The sequence below is a fragment of the Geotrypetes seraphini genome, chromosome 7 (assembly GCF_902459505.1).
Source record: "Geotrypetes seraphini chromosome 7, aGeoSer1.1, whole genome shotgun sequence".
NCBI lineage: Eukaryota > Metazoa > Chordata > Amphibia > Gymnophiona > Dermophiidae > Geotrypetes > Geotrypetes seraphini.
Window position 1 is genome coordinate 153,910,319 of NC_047090.1, and position 16,419 is coordinate 153,926,737.

Consider the following 16,419-nt stretch of genomic DNA (forward strand, 5'->3'; position numbering starts at 1 on the left):
GCAGATCCCATGCCTAAATTTATGCACGTATATTGAAATTAAATCCAATTAATGCTGATAATTGCTTGTTAAGAAGTCAATTATCAGAACTGGCTGGCTTCTAATTTAATTATTTATTTTTTTAAAAATTATATACCACCTATGATCTAAGCAGTTTCCATAAAATGAACAGACATAATTATAAATACAAAACTTAAAAAATTAACAAACTTCCATGCACTCCTATCTAAAATTATGCATGCAAACTGGGCATGCACCCCCAAATTTGCATGCGCAACACAAAGCACCATTTATAGAATTCAAGCAATGGTGGGTAGGAGCAAATGGAGTGTGCCAATGGGCAGAGCCTGGGCATTCCACCTAGCAATGGGCGCACCTTACAAGACTGAGCTGTTACACTTAAGCTCCAACATGCCAAAGCAGCTCTGCACTACTAGTCTATAACTGGTTAGGTATATCCTAATGCCTTTATGGAATTGGCACCTTGCACGCTTCTTTGTCACACTTATATTTAGATACTACTTTATAGAATTGCCCCCAATGTATTTCCCCCTCTTTGATACCTGGCCTTGTTTTCAGTGCAGTGTCAAATACAAATTACACTGTTTTTAACAAAGAGCAGCATCTATTAGATTAAGATTCAGCTCAAAACATAAGTTCTAAAGCTGCCCTTATGGCACATCTTAGAATATACTGGTGGGATTAGGGGGGGGGGGGGTTCAGTGGAATCTTCTTTAAGTAAAACATATCTAACAGTATTAAAGGAAAACTCTCTAAAACAATCCCCAATTTTGTGGTCATGAAGTTCTACAAACATACCCTTCTTTTTATGAAGCCGCATTAGCGTTTTTATTGCCAGCCGCAACAGTAAAAACTCCAGCACACATAAAATTCCTGTGAGCAATGGAACTTTTATCGCTGTGACCGACGATAAAAAATGCTAACATAGTTTCAAAAAGGGGGGGATACTTTTCCACTTTATGAAATAGGTTTTCTATCCTTCAAAGGGATGAACAAGCAAACATGTTAATCTGAAACTAAATTTTAACAGCAGAAGTACTTCACATCAAATGATAAAACCATAAATACTATATCAAGTATTATCAGGAAAAAGGAAAAAAAAAAATAAGTTAATTTTAGTAGGTTTGTTCTTAGTGCTATTTCCAATCACAGCAACACACACACACACAAAAAGTTATAATCACTCAGTAGATAAGACCACAGGATCAAAGCCACGGGATAAAATGGAGACCTAAGTCATTATGAAAATAGTTCCACAATTTTCATACTAGTGTAACAGTTTCTACAAATATTTTCACATTACATTTGTCATCCAAAAGATGGCTTAAAGGACCAACTTTCATTTATGAGAAATTAAAATGCTAGATGGGCTCTAGGTTTTTAAAAATAATACACAGAACATGAAAACTGACCAATACCATATGACAGCTTGGGTACAGTATGATCTATGTAAAGTAGCACTTGATGAGATGTGAAGATGACCACAGCTGAATAATTCCTTCTTTGTAATTAAATCCAGCATTCTGGGGTCTACAGGAAAAAAAACAACATCTAATGCTGGAGTGATTCCGATTTAAAATTATAGATTAGCTTTAACAAACAAAGTCCATCTTTTATGAAGCCGCATTAGGCTTATTTTTGTTTTATCGCCAGCCACAGCATCGGAGCTTTTACTGCCACAGCTGGCAATAAAAAAGCCTAACATAGCTTCATAAAAAGGGAGGGAAATTCCAAAGTGTCAGAATTTTGTTTATTTTCCTTCAAATAAACAAAGATTCAGTAAAATAAAATAATATAACCCCAAAATAAAACACATTCAGGTTTGTTTGTTTTTTAACAGTATGGAAATTGGTTTCAAACATCCAGTAGCATGCAACTTGAGTGGCCAGATTTGCATCATCTGGTTATGTTTACTGATACACACGCCTTGATGTGCAATTGATTTCTAAGTGTTACTGTATTGATTTCTAAGTGTTACTGTAAATAAAAGCAGACGTAAGACTTAATCTCTTTATATTACAGGGGTGGACAACCACAGTCCAAGGGCCACAACCCAGCTGGGTTCTTAAGATTTCCACAGTGAATATGCATGAGATCGATCTGCATGCATTCCTTCCATTATATGCAAATAAATCTTGTGCATATTCATTGTGGAAATCCCAACTGGTTTGTGGCCCTCTAGACCTATGGCTACCCACCATGCTTTATAGGGACCTCCCTGCAAACATATTACTTTCTAGGTTCCATTACGATAAGCTATATATTCTCTTTTAAAAATAGCCAGCTGTTCTGAAAGTACAGTGTAACATAAAAAAGCAATCTAGCTTTAGATTTAAAACAGTATTAAAATAGTATTTTGGAGATAGTAACATACTAGATGACGGCAGATAAAGACCCGAATGGTCCATCCAGTCTGCCCAACCTGATTCAATTTAAATTTTTAAATTTTTTCTTCTTAGCTATTTCTGGGCAAGAATCCAAAGCTTTACCCGGTACTGTGCTTGGGTTCCAACTGCCAAAATCTCTTGTTAAGACTCACTCCAGCCCATCTACACCCTCCCAGCCATTGAAGCCCTCCCCATCCCATCCTCCACCAAACGGCCATATACAGACACAGACTGTGCAAGTCTGCCCAGTACCGGCCTTAGTTCAATATTTAATCTTATTTTCTGATTCTAGATCCTTTGTGTTCAAAATGATTTGTCTTATAAATTATGCCAAGTGTTATAATTTTCAAATCAGTTAGTCTAACAGCAACTTAATTTTTTTTTTTTTTTTTACAATATCAGAAGCCATGCCTGTATGTACTGTATATTTCATTTCTATTGTGCTGTTCTACTATTTGAAATCTCTGGAAAAAGAATGGCACGGTTTCTATTCCAGTGCTTTTTCAGCTACTCTCTATCATGTTGGAGAGCTGTGTAGAACTGAAACACCTTGCGATCTAGTGGCATTTCAAAACATTGCATGAAATGTTACCAGAAGCTGCAAAGTGGCACGCATATACACGCTACATAAATATTAAATATCTGCAGAGCAACTAGTGGTAATTATCTTGTGCAGTATTTCTCAAACCAATCTCTTACCAGCCAGCCTGGTCTTCAGGATATCCACAAAGAATATGAAGGAACCATAGCCAGAGCAGACCGCTCTCCTGCATTTTTCATTGTGGGAATCCTGAACACCAGGCTGACTAATAATAATAATTTTATTTTTTATATACCGCCATACCCAGCGAGTTCTAGGCGGTTTACATCCATTCAAAAGGATCTACGTTATCCAGCAGATTTACAAACAAATGAAATAAAGCAGTTCAGTAACAAGTAAAAACTGAGATTGACCGAGGATGGGGGAGGTTGTTGAAGACGTGGAAGAGAGGAGCTGAAAAAGGGAGGGATAATCCAAGACTAGCTTGTAAATCACTGAGCTGGGTACGAGGAGAAAAACCAAATGAAGATGCAGAACAAGGAACCAGCAAAACCCCTGAGAATTCCAGTGCTTTGGATTCATCAATTCATCAGTAAGCAAAAGTGGCAGAAATAGAATTCTAATTTTAGTGTTGAAAGAAATTTATTACAGAGACAAAGGGAGTCAAGTTCTCAAAACAAATATCACATAAGGTGTGTGTGGGGGGGGGGGGGCAGGATGCTGTGCACTAAGCATTGATTCTACAACAGCAACTGTGTGCATAATTGCCATTATAGAATACTAGCGGAAGTCTGCATTTAAGCAGCTAACTTTAAGTGCAAGCACTTATGCTATTTGGTATAACTTCTAGAACACACCAGCCCGTGCCCCCTCCCCCTTGCAGTTGTGTGTTCTAGATTTTGCATGCACAGGTGTTAGAATATTGATTAGTAGTTATGTACCTAACTGCTAATTACTCCCAATTAGCACCAGTTACTACCAATAATGGGTTAATGCCAAATTGCAGCTCATTAACCTACTGGAAAAATTGCATGCACAACTCTGAGCACTAGCCTCAAAATTTAGGCAAACAACTTTATAGAAGCAGGGGGAAAGAGGGCAATTTTATAAATACACCTATTTTTAGGCATCAAGAATGTGCCTATTTGGAGCCTAAAGAAAAGTAGACACTTTTTCATTATCGAGAACTAGCATTACAGATAAAATATGCACATAAAGCTGGTGTAAATGCTCATGTGCTCATGCCTAGATTGCTATAGAATAATCTGAAGGAACTAAGACAAGAAATAGCAGGCACAATCCAGCATGTTTGCAACCTATCCTTGAAAACTGGAGAGGTACCAGATGACTGGAAATTGGCGAATGTCACACCTATCTTCAAGAAGGGAACTACAGGCCGGTGAGCCTGACTTCAATTATAGGGAAGATGGTGGAAGCTATGATCAAAGACGGCATTTGCGAGCACATTGAGAGAAATGGCCTACTGAGAACAAGCCAGCACGGATTCTGTAAGGGAAGGTCGTGCTTAACGAACCTTCTGTACTTCTTTGAGGGAATAAGCAGTCGGGTGGACAATGGGGAACCCATAGACATCATTTACCTCGATTTTCAAAAGGCTTTCGACAAGGTGCCACATGAAAGGCTGCTTAGGAAGCTGTGGAACCACGGGGTGGGAGGGGATGTGCACAGATGGATCAAGCACTGGTTGTCGGGTAGACTGCAGAGGGTCGGAGTAAAGGGCCAATATTTTGACTGGCGGGGAGTCACGAGCGGTGTGCCACAGGGATCGGTGCTGGGGCCGTTACTCTTCAACATATTTATCAATGACCTGGAAAAGGAGGCAAAGTGCGAGGTTATAAAATTTGCAGACGATACCAAACTGTGCGGCAGAGTTAGGTCCAGGGAGGAGTGTGAGGACCTGCAAAGGAACCTGGACAAGCTGGAAGACTGGGCAAACAAATGGCAAATGCGCTTTAACGTGGAAAAATGCAAGGTCATGCTTATAGGGAAAAAGAACCCGTTGTTCAACTACAAATTGGGAGGGGGGCATTGTTGGGAGACAGCAGACTTGAAAGAGACTTGGGTGTGCTGGTGGATGCATCACTGAAGCCATCTGCTCAGTGCGCAGCAGCCTCGAAAAAAGCCAACAGGATGCTGGGCATCATAAAGAGGGGCATAACAACCAGGACGCGGGAAGTCATCATGCCATTGTATCGAGCGATGGTGTGTCCGCATCTGGAATACTGCGTTCAATATTGGTCGCCGTACCTCAGGAAGGACATGGCGGTACTTGAGAGAGTCCAAAGGAGAGCAACGAAACTGGTAAGAGGGCTGGAACACTGCCCATACGCCGAGAGGTTGGATAGGCTGGGGCTCTTCTCTCTAGAAAAAAGGAGGCTCAGGGGAGATATGATAGAGACCTTCAAGATCATGAGGGGCATAGAGAGGGTGGATAGGGACAGATTCTTCAGACTGAAGGGGACAACAGGTACGAGGGGGCATTCAGAGAAACTGAAGGGAGATAGGTTCAAAACAAATGCAAGGAAGTTTTTTTTCACCCAAAGGGTCATGGACACTTGGAATGCGCTACCGGAGGAAGTGATCAGGCAGAGTACGGTACAGGGATTCAAACAGGGATTGGACGGATTCCTGAGGGATAAAGGGATCGTGGGATACTGAGAGAGGTGCTGGGATGTAATACAAGTATAGAAAGCAAACCAGGTAATAAGTATAGAAACCCAACCAGGTCGTGAATGTGCAAGACCGGAGGGTTAGGACTTCGATGGGAAGATAGGACTTCAATGGGAAACCAAGGTGGCAAGGGGGCCCCTTCTGGTGAGTCAGACAGGTCGTGACCTGTTTGGGCCGCCGCGAGAGCGGACTGCTGGGCAGGATGGACCTATGGTCTGACCCGGCGGAGACACTGCTTATGTTCTTATAGTTTATAATCATCATGAGTTGGGTTTGTCCCACCAATAATTCCACCCATGTGAATGCCCACCTGCAAGTACACAACATTAAATACTACTGTGTACTTACTGAACAGCATGTAGCTGAATTATAGTCTTTTCCTTGCATAGTATTCATAAATTAATACCACCATCTACGTGTTCTTGCTAGATTGGTCACTGTGAGAATGGGCTACTGGGCTTGATGAACCACTGGTCTGACCCAGTAAGGCTATTCTTATGTTCTTAAATTGGCAGCGCCATACAGAATTACCCCCTAAGTATGACTCAAACTTTTAGACCAAGGATTCCCAAACTTGTCCTCGGGACTCTAAAAATTGGCTGGATTTTCAGCATATCTATCTTTTTTTTAAGATATTAATAAAATTGTTGGTTTGGGTTGACATGATGCATCTTGATTTTCTGAAATCATTTAACAAAGTACCTCATGAGAGATCTATCAGAAAGTTAAAATGTCTATGGGATAGAAGGCAGATTTCTCAAATTGATTTGGGAACTGGTTAAAACATAAGAAATAGCAGGATTAAATGTTCAGATTTCTCCATTAAAAAAAATCTGAATAGTGGCATGGCAAGGGGTCTGTACTGAGACTGGTACTTTTCAACATATTGATAAATGATCCAAAAAAAAAACAAACCCACAACATTTTCAAAGTTGATGAATCATGAGCAAATTCTAAGGAGTTGCGGGAGACTTGATAAGACTGGAAAAGGGAAGCTGGAAGGATAAGTGGATAAGTGTAAGGTGATGCATGTCAGTAACAAAAATCTTACACACAAATATAGGATGTCTGGTGCAGTACTCTGAGAGACCCCCCAGGAAAGAGACTTGGGAGTACTGCTCGACAAGTCAATGTAGCTGTCTGTGTAATGTGCGGCGGCAACGAAAAGGGCGAACAGAATGCTAGGAATGATTAGGAAGGGGATCATGAATAGGTCAGAGAAGGTTATCATGCCCCTGTACCGGGCCATGTTATGCCCCCTCCTGGAATACTGCGTCCAGCACTAGTCGCCATACATGAACAAGAACACAGTCCTACTCAAAAGGGTCCAGAGAAGAGCGACTAAAATGGTTAAGGGGTTGGTGGAGTTGCCGTACAGTGAGAGATTAGAGAAACTGGATCTCTTCTCCCTTGAAAAGAGGAGACTGAGAGGGGGACATGATCGAAATGTTCAAGATAATGAAGGGAATAGACTTAGTAGGGAAAGACAGGTTGTTCACCCTCTCCCAAGGTAGAGAGAATGAGTTCTTTCATACTGATTTGTATTATTTTGTGTTGTAAACTGTCGGGATCTGCTTAACTTGTTTGCTTATTAAAATTTTCTCAGTATGCTATGGCAAAACAGACAAAGGAATTATTCAGAAAGGTATGTAAAATAAAACAGAGACTATGATAATGCCTCTGCAACCGCACCTTGACTATACAAGTCTGATGGCCCCCATCTACAAAAAAGATAACACAAACTAAGACAGAGGAAGAAGGACAACACAAATGATCAAGGGAGTGGAATGACTCCCCTAAGAAGAAAAGCTAAATAAATTAGAGCTCTTCAGCTTGAAGAAGAGATGCAGAGAGGAGATATGACATGACATCTACAAAATCATGAGTGTGGTAGAAAGGGATACATAGTACTATTTGTAAACATATACAACTTTCCCCTAAGACAAAGGGATGTCCATGAAATGAATAGGTAGGACATTTAAAATAAACTGGAGAAAGTTTTGTGTCACCCAACACATAGGTAGGTTCCCTTTTACAAAGCTGGGCTAGTGATTCCCGGGGCAGCAAATGATACTCAACCCATTCAATTTCTATGGGCTTTGTCACATTCGCCACCCCGGGAATTGTTACCATGGCTTTGTAAAAGGGGCCCATAATGAAGCTGTGGGATTTATGTAGAGGATGTGAGCTAGGCTGTTAGTTAGGTTTAAAAAAGGGGTTAGATAAGTTTGTGGAGGAAAAGTTCATAAACCACTATTAACCCATGTAAGCTTGACAGGGCCAGCTCCTGGCTACTGCCCCCACCCATGCCTCAAGCTGAAAGAAGAAATGGCTGAAGGGTGGCTTCGGAGATCCCTCCCCAGTTTCTACGCTGGGCTCCTGCATATCGAGCAGCAGTCCCGAAGCTCGGGAAAGTATCACTTATCTCCAGGTACAAACAATAAGGAATGGATCAAGTTCTTGTGATCCTGCTGAATGCAGGCGATCTGGCTCGGCGACTATCTGAGTCAGGATGTTGGGCTTCCTGAAATTTTTGTACAGCCTATTTTAGATGCATATTCCCAAGTAGCTGCAGAATCCCCAGAAAGCTCATACAGAGTCTGAAATTTGTCTGCTTCTGCTATTCCTCTAAAAAAAAAAAAATTGCAAACATTGCTAAACAAGTTTTACTTTCTAATCATAAGCCGTGAAGAACTATTGCTTCCTAGCCATCGTGCCACGGGTTCTTTTCCAATAAAACTTTAAATTTTGATGTAATATAAAACTCCCGAGGTCAGCTGGCACCAGCCAAGTCACTGTAAATACTTAGCATTTTCTTTAGCAAATGAAAGATGCATCTATTTTGCAAACAGAGTACAACCCGTTATTCTAACACTTGAGCCATCTAGCATTCTAGCCAAACAAGGTATAAACCAGAAAATATAATAACTTATTTAACATTCTATTTTAAGGGGTTCAGAAAGTGCTTTTATCCTCTTTCAAAAACTTCACATAGCTGTTACAGAAGTTCATCTTCTTCAATGTTGATCTATTCTCAAATACACATTTCTTCATAGAGCAGATGATTTTAATGGAGTGCCTATTTTCTCACTAAATTCCAGGTGACTGAAGCCATAGTATTTTACTCACCAAACTGTAAACATTCTGTAGTTGTAAATATACATATATGTCATGGAATAACTGGTGTGTAGCATGTTAAAACTACTGACAGGCTAATTAAATTATTTGTGCCAGATGTTTCATGACAAATTCTAGAGAGATGAGGGAATCAATGCCTGTTAATTGCATGATGGTCTTTCCTAAGGTTAAATACCAGAAACATAACCAGATATTGCCTTTAAATAGCTCAGACTAAGGTGGTCATCATTAAACCATCAAGGACTTCACAAGGCCACAGTGAAATTTACGAATGTGCCTGTACAAGTCACCAGATTGCGTAAACCGTCTCTCACACCACTTGCAGGCGTGTGGCTTCTCCCTGGTGTGCACGACTGCATGACGGCTGAGGTTATGGGAATACTGGAAGCTCTTGCCACACTGGCCACAAGTGTAAGGCTTTTCACCCGAATGAGTCCGTTCATGTCTCTTTAAGGTGTACATACAAGAAAAGGTCTTTCCACACAGCGTGCAGGTGGGCACTGAACCATCAGGAGAGAGCTTGGTCCTTGGGCCATCCTTCTCTCTAAAATGAGAGCTGAGGTGAAGCTGCAGAATCTGGGGGCTGGGGAAAACTTTGCTACACAGGGGGCAGATACAGATATTCCCAGGAGGCACAAGTATGCTCGAGGTAATATCAGCAGAATCCATGTCATCTTCACTCTCGTCTCTGTCTCGATCTAGGTCATCTACCCTGGTGTGACAATCTCTGTTTCCCGAGAACATGTGTCCTAACCCTGTCACTAGGCATTTGGCTGAATGCCCAAAATGCAGGCTCTCTGGACTCCTTGCCTCACCATCGTCCTGATCTGACAGCAAGTCATGTTCATCTTTAACAAGTGGCTGGGTGCCCTGCTGCTGGCTGTCGGAAGCCAGCTGTCCAAAGGCATAGGAGGGGTGTAAGGAATCTCTCCCAGACACAGGCTTGAAAGACAGATCCAGAACATAATCCACGTCACTTGAAGTCTGGTTATGGTCAACAGACCTCTGGGACAAAAGTCCTGTAGAACTATTAACGTTAGCTTTTGTTTTTCCAGCTGCTGTAGTGCAGGATTCTGCCTCTGCAGGCAAAGAATTGGAAATCACCAGATCAGAAGACCAGCCAGGGTGACTGGCGACCTTTCCTGTGCTTAAAGTTCTGTCGTACTCTGCAAAGATGATCCGTTTGCTGCCAGGATTGAAGTCATGCGTTCGGGGCTCTCTGGGGTCTGAACCCTCGTCCTCTTTTTCCAAATCGGACTCATCGTCAATCTTTTCCCCTGAACAGAGTTCTTTATTTTTCAGCTTGCCCTTGCAGACTTTTACAATGTCATACATGTGAAGGTAGCTTGCTGCAGCCAGCACATCCTCAACTGGGAGGCAGTTAAACTCCAGCTTACCTTCGTACATGAATTCCAGCAGCAGGCTGAAAGCCGGGGCCGTGACAATGTCGCTGTTCAGCCGCACAATGTCCCTTTTGTCTAGCTGGTCCCTGTAGAAAAGATGGAAGTACATGCTGCAAGAAGCAAGGACAGCCCGATGCGCTCGGAACTGAGCCTCTCCAACTAAGACGGTGCAGTCGCACAGGAAGCCCTGGTGACGCTGCTGACTCAGGCACTGCAGCAAGTGGCGGCTGTGATCGGGAAACTCCATCCTTCCTTCATAACCTGTTAAAAAAAAAAAAAAGAAGAAGAAGAGAAAAACAGGAAAAACTTGAATGCTCCTAGAAACCAAACACTTGGTAGCAGCTGGAATCAACAAAGCCCACTTTGCTTTGCAAACCCCTTTTGCTGCTCTGTTCCCCCCCCCCCCCCCACCCCGTTAGCCCGCAGTGCCTCGCTCATCCCTCGGCACCTGCTGCAAACAGGAAAAACTTGCTTTTAAGTCAACAAAAGCGTCCAAGCAGGAGCAGTTGCACAGCTTTGTCCCTTTCAGTTCCAGCAAACCCCAGCGAGTTTTAGGTAGTTATGGAAACCCTGCCCTCGCAAGGTGTCAGTCCAGAGGGCCTGACTGCATTTTTTTTTATTTCAACCGATTAATTGCTCAGTGTACTTTTCTGTTTAGGGAATGAGGCTGTTGCATTCAACATACAAGACATTACTTCTGGTCTGTATGCAGCAGAATGGGAAGGTATACCCCTGCAGCTCTGAACAAGTAAAAATCAAATTTAAAAAAACAACAACAAAAAACCTCAGCAATCACAAAAAAAAACTTCCTCCTACCCAGCCCCACCACCATCCTTTCAAAAGTTATTAAAAAGTTACCATGGCCCGCCAGCAAAAGCCATCACATAATAAGGAACTAACTGTCCTTTCATCTTACCTCCTCTCCTTGTAGTGCCAAAAGGAGGGAAAAGGTCATGGAAGAAGCCCGGAGAGCTCCTACTCGGGATCTGGCACGCAAAGGACAGCAGAAAGCTACGATCAAGCAGTGAAGGAAGAATATTAACAGGACAGTGTGTGTGTATGAGGGGAAGGGGGAGGGGTGAAAGGAGTGCTCGGTTTGCTAATTACACCGCAAGCTGGAGAGTCAGCTGCTCTGACTTCACTGCGCTGGAAATGCTACCTCCAGCTGTGCTCCTTTTAATGCCATATGTTACTCCAAATCGAGCTAGCAGCCAGCCCTCGCTTGCTGCCTTTTAAAGTTCCAGCCACCCATTTATAGGCAACCGGCGGAAAGTCTCCGCGCACGCACGCGGGCGGGCGGGCGCGCGCGCGCTCTCTCTCTCTCTCGTGAGAAGCTTCGCCAAACTTTCTTCTGCCTCGCAGTTCTGACCTTTCAGCTACAAGTTGCGAAGCCGCAGGTTGCAGCGAACCGAACCGCTACGTTAAAACCTTCTAAAGTGTCCACCCTACTGTTTGCTAAACTATTGCTTTTTTTGGACCGTTTTCCTCTTTCCTTACTTGGGAGAAATAGGGGAAGGGGGCGGGAGAGCAATAATAATCTATGTCGAGGTGAAGCGTCACAAAACTTCGTGCAGAGAGGGAAAAAGCCTAACACTAAATATACATATGAGTGTGTATTATTTTGCAAAAAAAAAAAAAAACCACCCCAAAACCGCTGGTACTTACAGGCTGAGGGGGGAAAAAGAAGAGCTGAGCGCTCAAAGGAGGTGCAAACCCAGCTGCCACTTCATTGGCGCCCCCAGATGTTTCTGCCGGTGTCCCAGCAGCGGCTGAGAGCCGTAGCTCTGTTGCTGGCAGCCTAGCAGCGCTCAGTGTTGTGAAGCAGGTTGTTAACGAGGCGATCTCGCGATACTCGCCTCATGCGCTCCTACAATAGCGGCAGCTGCGGGGCTGCAGCGCCCGTGGACTGTCCCTCACCTCTCCACCTTCTGGGGCTGCGCCGGGCTCGCGCTCTTACTGGCTGAGTGGCGCGTGACCCGGGCACGGGGCACAACCCCTCGAGTCTGGCTCGCGCCTCCAGGGGCCGTCTCCGTCGCCGCCTCAGCAGCTGCTGCTGTGAAAGCGATGGGAAGCGCGTCTGCAGCAGCTGGATGCTCTCCAGCACTTCTCTACCTTCCTCCCGTTTACTTTCACTAGGACTCGGCTGTCCAGTCATTAAGCCTATGGTAGACTAGCAAGACGAAAACTAGTGTGCGCTAGGCAAGGGGAATTTATCCCTCTTTTCCCACTGAATTAAACTGTTTAGTTCCAATGTTGTAAGCTAGGAACTAATTAAAAATCTGATCTACCGATGACTAGATGGGTTTTTCGTCACACAAGAGCTTTGATTTTATTTTATTTTTTACCATTATTGCTTATGCAGATATATTTTTTGTGTTCTTAAATCCAGTATCGTAAATTCCAGCCACGACTTTATTACTACTTTTTGGAAAACTAAGTTTAAAAACTGAAAACTATTTATTTCATAAATTTATAACCAGTGTCATCTGCTATTGATCAATTGATTTAGTCTAGTAAGTGCAAGTACATTGCATTTACACTTACACTGAGAAGTGAAAATTCTTGTTTAATAAAGGATTTTCCTTTTGGGGAATGTATGGCCATTTTAGAAACATAAAAACATGACGCAAGCCCATCCACAGCAACCACTGTCTCCTTCTCTCCCTAAGAGATCCCACAAACTTGTCCCATGCTTTCTTGAATTCAGACCCAGTCTTTTTCTCCACCACCTCTACCGGGAGACTATTCCACTATACCACCCTTTCTGTAGAAAAGTATTTTGTTAGACTACTCATGAGCCTATCACCTCTTAACTTCATCCTATGTCCTCTCATTCTGAAGCTTCCTTTTAAATGAGACTCACTTCATGCAAATTTAAGCCACATAGGCATTTAAATGGCTCTGTCATATCTCCCCTCTCTAGCCTTTCCTCCAGAATATACATATTGAGATCTTTAAGTCTGTCCCCAAATGTCTGATGACAAAACCACTAAGTAGTAGGTTTAAAACAAACTGGAGAAAATTTTCTTCACACAATGTGTAATTAAACTCTGGAATTTGTTGCCAGAGAAATCAGCTTAGCAGGGTTTAAAAAAGGTTTGGATAATTTCCTAAAAGATAAGTCTTAAGCCATTATTGAGATGGCTTGGGAAATCCACTGCTTATTCCTAAAACAAGCAGCATAAAATCTGTTTTACTGCTTGGACCTGGGTTGGCCACTGTTGGAAACAGGATATTGGGTTTGATGGACCTTTGGTCTATCCCAGCATAGCAATTTTTATGTTCTTATGACTATTTTAATAGCCCTCCTCTGGACCGACTCCATTTTGAAGGTGTGGTCTCCAGAATTATACATAATATTCTAAATGAAGTCTCACCAGAGTCTTATACAGGGGCATCAATACCTCCTTTTTCCTACTGGCCATACCTCTTCCTATCCATCCTAGCATCCTCCTAGTTTCTGCTGTCACCTTTTCAACCTGTTTGGCCACCTTAAGAGCATCACATACAATTAAAACCATATTGTTTGACAAATTTATCTCCTAAACAGAAGCCTCACCACTTACAAAGTTATATTTTCCCTCTGTCAATTTCTGTATAATATGCTGTTCCCTCACTTTCTGTATTGTTGCAACTCGCAGACTGTCCAGCACTATTCCTTGAGTTGCACCCATGAGACCTAAATCACATACTTAAGATTCATTTTTCCATCAATTACTTCTTGTAAATAAGTTGTACCCTCACTACTTGCATCCTGTAATTCGCGAACTGTCCAGTTTTATTCTGTAAATCGCTGATCCAATAATTCGCTTTTTTCTGTAATCCGCCTTATACTGTAACTCACTTTACTCTGTAATTCGCTTCATCCTTCAATTCGCCTTATTGTCCAGCTCTATCCTAAAATTTGCAGATTGTCCAACTTTATTCCTTGGGTTGCATACATGAGACCTATACTATATACTTAAGATTCATATTTGCCTTTTATCTATTTCTTATGTTATAAGTTGTACCCTCACTTCTTGCATTCTGTAATTTGCTGATTGTCCAACCTTCTTCAATGTGAACCGCCTAGAAGTTATTCGACTGTGGCGGTATAGAAGAATAAAGTTATTATTATTATTATCACACCCAAGTCCTGCTCCTCTTTCATGCACAAAAGTTTTTACCCCTAAACTGTACCATTCTCTTGGGTTTTTGCAGCCCAAATGCATGACCTAGTATTTCTTCACATTAAATCTTAGCTGCCAAATTTCAGACCATTCTTCAATCTTCAGTAGGTTCTTCCTCGTGTTATTCACACCATCAGGAGTGTCGACTCTATTGCATATTTTGGTATCATCTGCAAAGAGAACAGCAACAACTCTTCAGCAATATTGCATAAATAATGTTAAAAAGAACATGTCCAAGAATCGAACTTTGAGGCACATCATTGGTAACATTCCTTTCCTCAGAGCGATCTCCATAGACCACTACCCTCTGTCGCTTTCCACTCAACCAGTTCCTGGCCCAGTCCATCACTCTGGGGCCCATAATGAGGGCACTCAGTTTATTTATTAAACTCCTGTGTGTAAAACTATCAATGGCTTTGCTAAAATCTAAATAAACCACATCTAGCGCACTCCCTCTAATTCTCTGCTCAAGCAAAGAAATTGATCAAATTTGTTCAACAAGACCTACCTCTAATTAATCCATGTTGCCTCAGGTCCTGTAATCCACTGGATTCCAGAAACATCACTGTTCTCTGTTTTAAAAGTATTTTCACCCAAGTTTCTGTCAAGAGATGTTTATGTAAACAAAAGGCGAGTTCCAATAGTTAGAATCCCTGGCGGTAGTTAAAAACAGTACAAGTTTGTAATCCAGGATGTGTAGCTTGGGTTATGTCTTTTGATCGTCATAAAATAGAGCTAATCTGGGACTCAAAACTACATGTAAATCTTTAAATGACCAGCATGGGAGTCCAAGATTATCTAAATCTGGTTGCAGCTATATAAATGTTGGGTTTTTTTTGTGAAGATTATATATTTCAGGAGGTTAAAAGCTTCTGAGGACAGTTATATACAATATTTCATGCCTGGGAAGTGTTAGAATATGACGACCCCACCAAATTAGAAAATAATAATGAAAATCCAGCTGAGCAAATAGGTTTCATTAGCCATTATCTCTTTTTGTATACAAGTGTGCTCTACTTTCACACTTGCTTTCAGCTGGGGGATTGACTGAAACATGACACTTGGAATAGTAGCCTACTTTTCCTGGATTTGTCTTTAGTTGTGTGTCAGCTGATAAATACCAGGTGCCAATAAAATTCCAATATGACCTTTTAGATATTCAGTTTAAATTTTGAAATGTAATTGGCTGTAATCCCATCAAAAGGACTCCTCTTGTAAAAGAGGTGTAATACTGTATTTGTTGATTAGCTTAGTTCTGCAGAGCTACCAAATAACCCAATTCCAAAAGAAAGATAGGTCAGACCTGAATTTCAGGCAACCCTGTCCTGCTACATTACGGAACCTGAGGCACTGATTTAAATGGTGAGAATCAAGAACTACAAATCCCACACTGCATTGTGGATGTACAGTAAATTCAAAAACAGGTCTGAGAGTCTTCCTCCTGGAGCTGGATAACTTGGCATAGCATGGCAGATCTAGTTCTATAACATTTACATTGATCAACACCACTCTTTAAACTAAAAAATAATGTACATCCACTTTTTTTTTAAGAAGGAAGAAAGCTTCTGATGGTGCAAGGAAAATTCTGTACTAGATGAACATTTGTTAGAAAACTATACCTTCTGCGGGCAGAGTAGAATTTTCTGGTGAGGATGCAACAATTAATTTTGCTATTGCTCAAATCGTGTTGTAGATTCTTTAAACTGGTCCCTTATGATTCTTTAGATTTCAGAGTAGTCCTGCTATGGACTCGTAGGGCCTGATTCTTGAAATGCACGTCCCAATTGCAGGCAGCTGTAGGCATCCTACCGCCATCTGGCAGCCAATCGGGATGCATGTTGGTTTTTTTTTTTAAGTGTCCGAAGCAGGACACCTACATTGTAAGCCTCTGTTGCATGTCTACAGAGATGCATACCCACACCTAAGCACACCCAAGGTGGGGCAAAATGCTGGCCTATATTTAATCAATGCTTAAATAAATAGGCTAATGACAAGTAGTTGATCACAATCCAAAATATTAGGTCTTGTCATATATATCAAAACTTACAAAGAACTGCATAATACTAATT

At 41.8% G+C, this 16,419-nt stretch overlaps 1 protein-coding gene across 2 annotated transcripts; it reads right to left on the reverse strand.

The window, feature by feature from the left end:
* Positions 1 to 7,060: 7,060 nt before the first annotated feature.
* Positions 7,061 to 12,094, reverse strand: ZBTB42 (zinc finger and BTB domain containing 42). 2 transcript variants are annotated; one of them, XM_033952926.1, is made up of 3 exons: positions 11,847 to 12,094; positions 11,098 to 11,192; positions 7,061 to 10,442 (listed from the first exon to the last, which is right to left on the reverse strand). In XM_033952926.1, the coding sequence occupies exon 3, from the start codon at positions 10,426 to 10,428 to the stop codon at positions 9,007 to 9,009; it is 1,422 nt and encodes a 473-aa protein (XP_033808817.1). In that variant the 5' UTR covers positions 10,429 to 10,442; positions 11,098 to 11,192; positions 11,847 to 12,094; the 3' UTR covers positions 7,061 to 9,006. The 2 variants fall into 2 exon arrangements, with proteins under 2 accessions (XP_033808817.1, XP_033808818.1); XM_033952927.1 differs by lacking the exon at positions 11,098 to 11,192.
* Positions 12,095 to 16,419: the final 4,325 nt, after the last annotated feature.